The sequence below is a fragment of the Phoxinus phoxinus genome (genome assembly GCF_949152265.1).
Source record: "Phoxinus phoxinus genome assembly, chromosome: 5".
Lineage (NCBI taxonomy): Eukaryota > Metazoa > Chordata > Actinopteri > Cypriniformes > Leuciscidae > Phoxinus > Phoxinus phoxinus.
In genome coordinates this window covers 41,241,243-41,254,013 of record NC_136880.1, presented here as the reverse complement: position 1 = coordinate 41,254,013, position 12,771 = coordinate 41,241,243, and the positions used below count along the sequence as shown (strand labels likewise).

The 12,771-nt window shown below is 33.8% G+C and overlaps 1 protein-coding gene across 1 annotated transcript in view; it reads left to right on the top strand.

Annotated features, from left to right (window-relative positions):
- The window catches only part of piezo2b (piezo-type mechanosensitive ion channel component 2b), a gene marked incomplete at its 5' end in the record, with an annotated part of 117,272 nt that overhangs the window by 8,777 nt on the left and 95,724 nt on the right, over positions 1-12,771 (top strand). Inside the window, 2 exons of the mRNA XM_079613404.1 lie at positions 652-747; positions 10,777-10,902. Of these exons, the coding sequence (XP_079469530.1) occupies positions 652-747; positions 10,777-10,902 (222 nt within the window). The remainder of the gene's footprint in view (positions 1-651; positions 748-10,776; positions 10,903-12,771) is intronic.

The window sequence follows — 12,771 nt, the reverse complement described above, 5'->3', positions numbered from 1 at the left end:
CTTTCTTTCTGTCGTCCATCCGTCCATCCATCCATCATTCTGTTTATTCTATCTATCTATCTATCTATCTATCTATCTATCTATCTATCTATCTATCTATCTATCTATCTATCTATCTATCTATCTATCTATCTATCTATCTATCTATCTATCTATCTATCTATCTATCTATCTATCTATCTATCTATCTGTCTGTCTGTCTGTCTGTCTGTCTGTCTGTCTGTCTGTCTGTCTGTCTGTCTATCGTTCTTTCTTTCTGTCGTCCATCCATCCTATATATATACTTGAACATATTCTCATCAATGTGAGCATCATTTCAGGCTTTTTTATGTTTGTTAAAAATGTATAATGCAGAATGTGTGCTTTTTAATTTATTTTTCAACTCTCATCATCATCATCATCAGGCGGGCTTTTTAGGCGCGATGATGTTTCTCCACAGTCCTCTTTCCTTTGATATGCTGGTCAGCTCTTCATGTAGTCGTTCCTTATCTAGGTCTAGGTGTTCATAGTACTGATAGACGTAGTCCCTGTATGATATTCTTGGTCTACCCCGCCGGCTCGATGCGACTTCCGACTTGTAAAAAACATATATTTGTGCTTTCAACTCTAGATTCCTCTAATAATATGTGTTTTGACATCTTCTCTCCACAGCATGTCTGTTCAGGTACAATGTGCTGTCCTTCATCTACCTCCTCTACCTCCTCCTCATCCCTCTCTTCCCAGAACCCTCCAGCATCACCATGCAAGGTAAGAAGCATCGCCACACCAACACTAACTCTTCAGTCCCGAGCACATCCGTCTCCTCCTGAAGCCGGCTTTAGTGCCTCACGCAGGAAATCTAATGGAGCAGAAGCGTGAACAAAGCGTTCATTGAAAGCACTACAGCGCTGTAGATCATGATCCGTGGCTTTTGTTCAGCTTCATGCGCTCTCAGAGGAGAATCAAGAGTTAGGGTGTAATGAAGGTGTGCTGATCACGCTGAATAATTGATAAGAACATTATGGTAAATCTGTGTTAATCCACTGAGGCGAGGAAGATTTAAGTCTTAGAAAAGTTGTTTTTTTAAATCCCATAATAGAGCCTGTTGAGACCAATATAAAAGAGAAATATTAACTCGGTTTGAATCATGTGGTCCAAAACACCTTTGTTATGTCACTCTCTTAAAGGGGTGGTTGATTATGATTCCACTTTTCTAACTTTAGTTAAACAACATCTGCAAAGTTACAACGCTCAAAGTTCAAAGCAAAGGGAGATATTTGCTTTTAAAGAAATCGCTTTTTAAGGACTACAACAAACGGCTGGTAGGAACTACACGACATTCCTCCCGGGTTAGTGACATCACTAACCCTAAATTTACATAAACCCCGCCCCCGGAACACGATTTATAGGTTATCATGACAGAATATGCTAATCAATGACTAGAAGATAACTACACATAAGCTTCATAAATTCATCAACTAACCATTCAGAAATGTCCTGTTCTTCTACATGTTGTCACTTCTTCTTGAGTCTCTCCATCTTTGTCTGACTCCGGTTTGAACATAAAAGGCTAAAAGTTTGTGAAATGTTCAGTGTGTGTGTGTGTGAGGTAAAAGGACACGAGTTGTTGTAGCTTCGCCCCCTGTGTCTTGAGCAGCTTATTTGCATTTAAAGGGACAGACACAAAACGGTGTGTTTTTGCTCACCCTCAAAAAGTGACAATTTTAACATGCTATATAAAAATATCTGTGGGGTATTTTGAGCTAAAACTTCACACACACACTCTTGTGAAAAGGGCATTATACCACTCCTTTAAATATGATGTCAAAGAAATAATGTGCATTATTTAAATGTCACAATTGGGGTTGAACAGAAAGTGCGGGGTCAAATTTTATGCATAAATGATACTAGAATCAAATCAACATGATGAAATTAATACTTTGAATTCAGGTAGTCACAGTGCTGGTCAAAAGTTTGGGGTCTGTACATTTTTGAAACATATTTTTTGATTTTTCTTAAAAGTCTATTTTTAATGCTCACCAATTCTTAATTTATTTGATCTAAAATACAGTAAAACAGTGAAATATTATTACATTATAAAACATTTTTATGTGAATATATATATTGTAAACTGTAATGTATTCCTGTGATCAAAGCTGAATGTTCAGCATCATTACTCCAGTCTTCAGTGTCACGTGATCCTTCAGAAATCAGTATAATATGATGATTTGATGCTCAAGAAACATTTATGATTATTATCAATGTTGAAAAAACAGTTGTGCCTGATACATTTTTTCAGGATTCTTTGATACGTTATATAAAGATATTGATATAAAGTTCAAAAGAACAGCATTTATTTGAAATAGAAGTCTTTGTAACATAAATGTTCACTTTTGATCAATTTAATAGCTTCTTGCTTATTAAACGTATGAATTGCTTTCAAAAAGAAAGCTTACTGACCCCAAGCCTTTATTTTGAGATATCATGTAATGTACATTAGAGTCGGTATACAGTGTTGTTTTATGGTCCATCTCTGCTGTGTTCATGGAGGTGTGTTCGGATGCTTGTTTGCCGATTGTTAATTATGTATAAGAGAAGGTTTTCATGGAGAAAGAGGAAGAGGACAGGACATTTTAAGTGGTCTACTCGCTCGCACTCATCGATAGTTCAGCAGACCTGTGCTCATCGTGAGAGGAATGCATGCTGGGATTCACACAGAGTCATCAGGCCTAACTGGGTTTCTGGCTGTGGGAATATATGCAAATGTTGGAAATGTAGACTATACAATTTAAAAAAAAAATAATATTAGATGCTGTTAATATGAGATTCTTGATTATGCAATTGGAAAATAGAAATGTCTGTGGAAAAAGTGCATTGCAAACGCAGATTCACACACACACTTCTTTGTTTTTGACAAAACAGTTCAGAGGCTTCGAATGAGTGACTCAATCTGTTCCTATGATCAAATAAATTGATAGTCTTTATAGAATTGAGTTCACTTTTGCATCTTGGTCACGTTTCATTTCAAAATTTAAGCACATTTTAGGCCTAAATTATACACTGTAAAAAAATATTTGCATGATTTGTTATCACAAATCAACTTCGATAACTAATGTGTGAAGATAACATACTATTTTGAGTTTCTGTTTATTAAACCATTTTTCTTCATTGTATTAACTCAGATTTTTAATTACAACAAACAAATTTTTTTAAGGTACAAGGTAACTTGCTCTTTTAAGTTAAACCAAAACATTTTTTACAGTGTACTTAAAAAGTTATTGTGTGTGTGTGTGTGTATATTTCTATTTTAAATAAATACTGTTCTTTTTTTTAAAACTTTTATTCATCAAAGAATCCTGAAAAAAGTATCACAGGTTATAAAAAGAAGAAAAAAAGCAGCACAACTGTTTCCAACATTGATTTTTTTTTTTTACAAATCTGCATAATGTGCATATTAAAATGATTTCTGAAGGATCATGTGACACTGAAGACTGGAGTAATGATGCTGAAAATTCAGCTTTGATCACAGGAATAAATTACATTTTTAAATGTATTCACATAGAAAACAATTATTTTAAATTGTAATAATATATTACTGTTTTTTTCTGTATTTTCGATGACTAAAAATAAATATAGTCCCATAGTGGTATATATAGGCCTATATATTATTAAGTTTTTTTTTATTGCTGCCAAGACTGTCTTCTCCTGTCTCACACCTGAGCATGTGTGCTAAGATAGATTGTACATCTCATTGTTGGTTATTTGTTGTTGTTATCCTAAGCAGACTTGCAATGCAGTTGAGATAATTTTATTAAACTTCTTTTGTCTTTACTAAAAGAGGCTTGAGTTTAAACCGTTTCGAACCTATTTTGATTTAGTTTATTTGGGAAGCAGCCGGGAGGCGGAGGCCATTTCTGTTCATGTCCATGTTTTTCTCCTGTGTTTGGCTAGAGAAGGAGTACGGTAAGAAATGTGATATTCATTTTGAATCTTATTTTTGAAAGGTTAAGAAAGTATTCCCCCTAAAGTCAGAACTTTATGTTTATTGGTTTGGCCTTGTCCCCTCCTGAAGCCTATCGATGCTTTTCCTTTTTTTTTTTTTAGTTTGGACTAATCCAAATAAAGTCATTTTTGAGTGTTTCAAAAATCTGTGTGTTTTTTGTGGAGGGACAGGACAAGAGAGGAGAGGAGAGGAGAGGAGAGGTCTTGGTTGCCAAACTGTTAGTCATTTTCTTGTTACTATCTAGAGTATAGGGAGACACGTAACAATATATATATGAAGAGTTCAGATGCAAAAGCCTCTTAAATGCCATCTGAAATTTTCCTCTAAAATGAGCATTTTTATCAAGATCGTATATTTAAGTTCAGTTATTTCACTTTAATGACAATTAATAGGTCATTTTCATTGCCCTAGACTAGGGAGGCACGTAACAATATATATATATATATATATATATATATTAGGGCTGTGAAACGATTAATGACATCCAAAATAAAAGTTTGTATTATAATAAATATGTGTGTACTGTGTATAATTATTTTGTATATATAAATACACACACGTGCATGTATATATTTAAGAAAATTAGTTTTTTATATATAAAATATTCATATTTATATATAAAATACAATATATTTCAATCTATATACAGTATACATGCAAATATTTCTTAAATATATACAAGCATGTGTGTGTATTTATTTATATATACAAAATAATTATATACACACACATTTATTATGTAAACAAACTTTTATTTTGGATGCGATTAATCACAGCCCTAATATATATATATATATATATATATTAGGGCTGTTAAACGATTAATCGCGATTACTGATTATTTTGGATGTGATTAATCACGATTAATCGTTTAACAGCTTAACAGTTTAACAGTATATATATATATATTAGGGATGTTAAACGATTAATCGCGATTATTGATTATTTTGGATGTGATTAATCGCGATTAATCGTTTAACAGTTTAACAGTTATATATATATATATACTATTAAAATCTTCATATAATTCAAGGAATATTTCTTCTCAAAAGCCACTGATTTATTAAGGTTGACGATGTTTATTTTAGTCAGCGGAGAAGAATTGGAAGCGTTGTCAGGTTTTGGCAAGTGTTTTATCTGTGATGTCTGAAGCTGTGAAATATTGGCTGTGTTTCTCTGTAATGTTATCCACACACTGAGGCGTATCGATGTCTTCTGTCAGGTTCTGTTGAACGTGGACCCTTCCAGTTATGGGGAATATAGATAAGAATATAGATAAGGGAGATAAAGTGACTTTTTATGTCGTATTTCTCTTGGCTTGACTCGTCTTTGTCTGACACTATGTCTGTGTATTTGAGGTCCCGCACATTTGCTGTATACGTGACAAAAATAAAGTTAACCTTTTATTTCCCTTCCATGTAGTTTTAACAGTAGACCGATGTTATTTAAGTTTTCGCTGTGTATCCGCTATCTTATCCGGTACACTATATTTACACATTTGACATATGCTTTTAGCAAGTTACAGTGCATTGACGCTTTACATTTTGTTAGTATGTAAATTCCTTAGGACGTCAGAAAATTAAAGACAAAATTAAAGGTTTAGATCACCCAAAAATATATTTTTTGCCCATATTTTACTTACACTCAAGCCATCCTAGGTTTAGATGACTTTCTTCTTTCAGAGTTATATTAAAGAATATTCTGGCTCTAAGCTTTATAATGGGAGTGAATGGTACCATTTTGAAGCCCATAAAAGTGCATCCATCCATCATAAAAGTAATCCATACGGCTCCAGTGGGGTTAATAAAGGCCTTCTGAAGCGAAGCCATGCGTTTTTGTACGAAAAAAAATCCATATTTATAACTTTATAAACTTTAATCACTGGCTTTCGGTAACATCCGTACGCGAGTTTAGTTCCAGCGGAAGAGTGACCTCTGACCCTGTGCTTTTGGCCATATAAATATCAGCATCCGCACCAAATTACATATTTATCCTCAGTTTGGGCCTCTGAATAACTATAATAATATAATAATAACAGCTGTTTTTATCCTCTATATTCTCACTATATGAGCCATAAAAACCTGATGTATCAAATAATATGTGACCCTGGATCACAAAACCGGTCACATGACGCACGGGTATATCTGTGGCAATAGCCAACAATACATTGTACGGGTCAAAATGATCGATTTTTATTTTATGCCAAAAATCATTAGCTTCATAAGATCATAAAAATCATAAGATCATGTTCCATGAAGATATTTAGTAAATTTCCTACCGTAAATATATAAAACATGTATTTTTGTGAGTGAATGCAGCACAATCGTGAACATAAATGCACAACTTTAAAGGAGATTTTCTCAATGTTTACATTTTTTTGCATCCTCATATTCCAGATTTTCAAATATTGTCACATCCTAACAAACCATACATCAATGGAAAGCTTATTTATTCAGATGTCATATGATGTTTAAATCTCAATTTCAAAACATTTACCCAATGTGACTGGTTTTGTGGCCCATGGTCACAAAAAAATAAAATAAAAAATTCCCTGATTTTTATTTGTATTTTCCTGATTTTCATATGCCAGGCATTACAGGGTTTAAAGGCCCCTGGAGTCTTTGAGGCCCCAAATAGTTTTGCCAGAAGTGGCAAAAACTGCACAGTCAAGTGAAAGTTTCCGGCAGTCAGGAGAGATGCAGTGTTTTATTTTTACCTTATTGAATGTGGATGAAATATGTGACATGAATGAGGGTCTTGGCAGAGGTCTGCTTGCTAAACTACACATAAACTAACAACCCCTTCCCTCTGTTAGGGAGAAACGAAACACAAATGTGTTTTATAGAGTAAACCAGGACAAGCCGTGTCCCAGGCCGAGGACGGATAGCATCTGGCAGCGCTTCTCACCGTCTGGATTCTTACGATTATGTCTCACTTGTGGCTAAAATGATCTCCATTAGGACGCATTACATGTGATGGTTCGCACAGCCATGCTCAGGCCTGCGCCGCATCGGAAAATATCGATTGTTGGTAGAGAAAAACACTCTAAAAATACTTTAATACTTCATTTGACCTTGGTGTTATGCTATTTGAGAGTGCTAAAACAAAGAGGCTTTCACGATTAGCTGTTGTTGGTCTTGTAAGAACAACAGTGAACGCTTCAGTAACACAAGCTCTCCATTAGCATCCTCTCGATAGCTGGAGCTGCTTTATGAAGACGTGTGTGAAGCAGTCGGTCCGTGCACACGTCCACGCTTTCATTGAGCAGAAGGTTTTCTGATTTTCATTAGTTATTTCACAACTTTAAAAAAAAAAAATAGTTTGAGATCTTTGCGTTACATTCGAGAAGCTGAATTTTGCTTGTGCGTCCTTAAAAAAGTCTTTAAATGTCTAAAATTCAGTTAGATCACATGTAAGATTTAAAGGCCTGGTTTTACAGATGAGGCTTTGATTAATTTTAAGTAGCTTTTATAAATTTACCTTAGAAAAAAACAGTACTCGTGTGCATCTTAAGACAAAACAATGGCACTGAAATATTTTAAGATATGTACATTTTTATATATATAATTTATTATATATACTAAAATATATTTTATAATAAAAACATTTGTTCATGCATTTTTTATTTCATTTTACATTAGTTTTAATATATAATATTTTTTTAATAGTATATATATATATAATATATATATATATTATACTGTATATGCTAATATTTTATTTTATTTTTTTTATTTTTTATTTTAATTTTTTTTATAGTTTAATTAAATTAAACTGATTTTATGTTATGTTTATTTTTTTTATTTGATATATTTTAAGATATGTCAGTGCAAATTGCTTTTAGTTAAAACGGCTCAAACATGCATTTTAGTCTTTATTTGCCCAAAATTATTAGCAAAACATTAAAGGGGGGGTATAATGCCCTTTTCACAAGATGTAAAATAAGTCTCTGATGTCCCCAGAGTGTGTGTGTGTGAAGTTTTAGCACAAAATACCCCACAGATATTTTTATATAGCATGTTAAAGTTGTCACTTTTTGAGGGTTTGCAAAAACACACCGTTTTGTGTCTGTCCCTTTAAATGCAAATGAGCTGCTGCAGAGGGTGGGGTTTCAAGAGCTTGTGTGTGTGTGTGTGTGTGTGTGTGTGTGTGTGTGTGTGTGTGTGTGTGTGTGTGTGTGTGTGTGTGTGTGTGTGTGTGTGTGTGTGTGTGACACTAAAATGACAGAAACTGTTCTGCCTTTAATGTTAAATCGGAGTCAGACAATGATGGAGAGACTCGAGAAGAAGTGACAACATGTAGAAGCAACAGGACGTCTCTGAATGGTTAGTTGATGAATTTATGTTGCTGATGTGGAGTTAACTATCTTCAATTAGCATATTCTGTCATGGTAATCTATAAACCGCTCGTATAGGAATTGTTGTGAGATGCACACAGAGTGACTTTCTATTGCATGTGAAAAGATGGATGCTAAAGTTTGAGCTGACTCACAAAAGTGCTCGATTACAACAACTCTTCCTCTTCTCAACATGGACTGCATGTTCCGGGGGCGGGGTTTATGTAAATTTTAGGGTTGGTGATGTCACTATCCCGGGAGGAATGTTGTGTAGTTCCTACCAGCCGTTTGTTGTAGTCCTTTTCTTTAAAAGCAAATATCTCCCTTTGCTTTGAACTTTGAGTGTTGTAACTTTGCAGATGTTGTTTATGATCAAACAGCAACATTACACACTAAAGCCGCGTTTCCACCGAAATTACCCGGAACAATTTGTCCCAGGAACTTTTTTACCAGGAACTTTTTTTTGTCCCAGACCGGTTGTTTTCAGCGTTTACACCGCGGTCTAAAGTACCGGGAAGATTATAAACTGCGCGCGACTGCTCCTCCCAGTCTGGACGGACAGTAATCAGTTTTGAGCGCCACATTTATAAGAAGTATGGAGGAGATTCAAACTGTGCTGAGGTTGTTTGTGATGTATTGGTTTACTAACGAGGTAATTAACAAAGCGGCAGAAAAGAGACGAGCACTGATACTAAAGCGTGTTCAGAAAGCTTGTAATGCTAGATATAAAATTAGACGATGTATGTTATCAGCTATTGCGGACATTGACCGTGAGATGACTGACAAAATTTCCTCTTCCACAAATACGCTTAATACGTCGGTCCAGCTGTGTTTTTAAAACCTAAATTTGCTGACAGACGACTCTTACTGCATGAAGCCACGAACCGCAATAGATTTTTTTAAATGGCGGTTAAAATAGATGCTGTGTGGAGTCATCCAATCAAAATGCGGCGTGAACACAACCAATCAGCACGTTCAGCGCACAAGTCCCGCCCCTCTTACGTGCTTCCGCTCAATTTTCATTTTCCTTCAGAACTACGTCTGGGATTGCGGTGTATTCTTGGGTTTTCTCTGGTAAATTTTTTACCGGTCCAATCAGCGAACAGAGGGAGTGTCTGAGAACGATGACGTTGAGGTCGCGCGCTAGTTTGAGTCGTCATACGTCACGAGACTCACGACCAAACGTTAGCGTTGGTTATGGCAGATCCAGAGTGACTCTGAGCAGATCCAATAGTTTTAAACTTCAACAGAGGACCCGCCTCCAAGGAAGTTAACGCTTGTCAATGGAGAGAGTCATGGTAGGACCAGGATAAATTCAAAGTACTTTACAGAAAGGAATTAAAATAATCACAAAATAAAATAATTAGTAAAGGAATAATTCACCTGATGTCGTTCCAAAACTTTATGCTGTTATTTTTTTCTCTCTATTGAACTGTTTTTCAAGAAAAAAATGAAGGTGGGGTGACCACCCGTCCCGCTTTGCGTTGTAGCGCACAGCATTTTCACCCCTTGTCCCGCACGTCGCATATTGAGAAAATGTCCCACATTTTCATCAGTCTGTTGGTTTTTAATTATCACATTAAGAAAACCTTCATGCGTTCTTTTGCCTTTTTAAGAAAGCATTTTATTTATTCTTTTTGCGGCGTAGTTTTTCACCTATATTTAACAGCGCTTCGTCAGATGTAGCTACAAACACAACAGCCGTTTTTTAAATCCTATCCAATGGTTGAGAAGAAAGGAGTAAACACGGTCAGTTGTGACGGCTGTCAATCAAAATGTGGACCGCTGATTCGTTCCATGTGTTCCCTGTCAGAAAACAAATGGATAATTAGGTTAATTTTAATTTTTAATTGTGGTTGTCTAAAAATATGAAAGTTTTTGGTTTAATATATTCTTAACATATAAGACTGTCAATGTAATTTCATGTTGTTTTATATTTTATTTATTCATGGTTTATTTTGTTGGATTTGGTCAGAACAGTTTCAAAAATAGATATATCTGCATGATGCCTTTGGGCTCAGTGATGTTGAATTAAAATACATGTAAAATAAAGACATGTATGTTACATTGTGATATGGTGTTTTCTGGAAGGGACTAAAGAACTTTTTTTTTTAATTAAGTTAGATAGACATTATATAACAGTTTCAGGTTATGTTTTAGCGTTGGTAACATGTCCCACATTGTCCCACACAAACTTAGAATCGTCCCACATTTGGTTCGTTTGATGGTGTAAATAATTTTTCCACTACACCACTGTGACTTCCATGAGTAAGTTTGAGATAAAACTGTTCATCAACATGTCAGACACAAATCAGAAGAACTGCTTCTTTTATTTAAATTATTGCTGTTTCAAGTTGTACTTACCAAATGTGTAAAAGAAATGTGTCAAGAACTTAATTCTGTAATTTTTTGAAAATGCATTAAAAAAAATACAACTCTGTTGCTGTTTCTCCTCCAGGCCACACGGGGCACTTGCTGATGTCTTTATGCTTCTGCAGTATGAGCTTCCTCTTCATCCACATCGTCTATCAAATCACAATCCACAGTTTGCTGGCTGGAAGCGCCATCGGTTATGAATTCAACTGTAAGTTACACTTCCTTACTTTATGGTTCATCGAGGTTTCCATAAGTTCATGCTCTATAATAAAGTGTTGATGACTAGAAAGTTGTGCTGGTAGAATTATTACTATCTACTGGCATGATTGCTGATTTAAAAATAAAATAAAAAATTGTTAGATAATTTAATTGAATTCATTATTTTAGATTTTTGGCAGTACAATGGTAAAATGACCATTATTTTCTATTATCATATTTTATTGTATGTATCTTTTATTTACATATAATTAAATATATTTTAAATCACATTTTTATATTATATATATATATATTTTAATTTTTTTTTATATATATATAAAATATAATATTTACATATATATTATAAAATAATATTTGTTATAAAATATTTACATATATATATATAAATAAAAAATGAACATAATATATATATATATATATATATATATATATATATATATATATATATAATATAAAAATGTGATTTTTATTATAAAATATATTTTATTATATATAAAAAAACTGAAATAAAATGAAATAAAATAATAAAAATGCATAAAATGAAATTAATTTATAAAATATATACATATGTATATGTATATATATATATAAATATATATATATATATGTATATATGTATATATTTTATAAATTAATTTCATTTTATGCATTTTTATTATTTTATTTCATTTTATTTCAGTTTTTTTATATATAATAAAATATATTTTATAATAAAAAATATGACTATTATTATTATTATTTGTGTTATTTTATTTTTGTGAAATGTGACCTGGACTTTTCTGTGAAATTCACTCTTATGGCATATGACTGTAAAATCTTTTAAGCACACAGAGCTTTATGGACGTGTGTGTGTGGACTCACTGTTTATAATAGCGTAGCAAGTTCTCCTCACACATCAGTAGAAGAAACCCAATCCTCCTCAGTCTCCCTGTCTTTCACACGGGGAATAAAGTCTTGCTCTGACCTCTGACCTTCACCGCTCCACTGACCTCCTCCTGCTGACCACGCTTATTTGATCATTTTACTGCCAGGCAAGAATTATGGACCAGTCGAATTAAGATGAACTGACAATATTTTTCTCTGACAGCCGACAAATGGGAACATTAGATTGAGATATAGACGTGTGACCCTGGACCACAAAACCAGTCACATGGGTCACTTTTTTTGAAATTGAGATGTATACATCATATGAAAGCTGAATAAATAAGCTTTCCATTGATGTATGGTTTGTTATGATAGGACAATATTTGGTCGAGACACAACTATTGAAAATCTGGAATCTGATGGAGCAAAAAAATCTAAACATTGAGAAAATCTCCTTTAAAGTTGTGCATTTATGTTCACGATTGTGCTGCATTCACTCACAAAAATACATGTTTTATATATTTACGGTAGGAAATTTACTAAATATCTTCATGGAACATAATCTTTACTTAATATCCTAATGATTTTTGGCATAAAATAAAAATCGATAATTTTGGCCCATACAATGTATAGTTGGCTATTGCCACAGATATACCCGTGCGTCATGTGACTGGTTTTGTGATCCAGGAATATTATAACCTCAAAACCAGCTAAAAATGACCATTTATGGTTCTGGCTTAACGTGCTTTGGAAATATTGCATGCAAAACAAATAAGCCAATAATGAACCTTGAAAGAAATACCAAAGTTTCTCATTTCCAGGCCGAATTTTTAATGCAATGCACTGGAAAAGTTTTTTTTCGTGTCAAATCATGAAGATATGTTTCGTCTATCTCGCCGCAAGCTTGACTTTAAATAACTGTGAGAGAGGATTATGGGAAACGTGCCACTTAGATTTGTCTTTACCCTCCGATTGTTCCCGTCTGAACAATGAA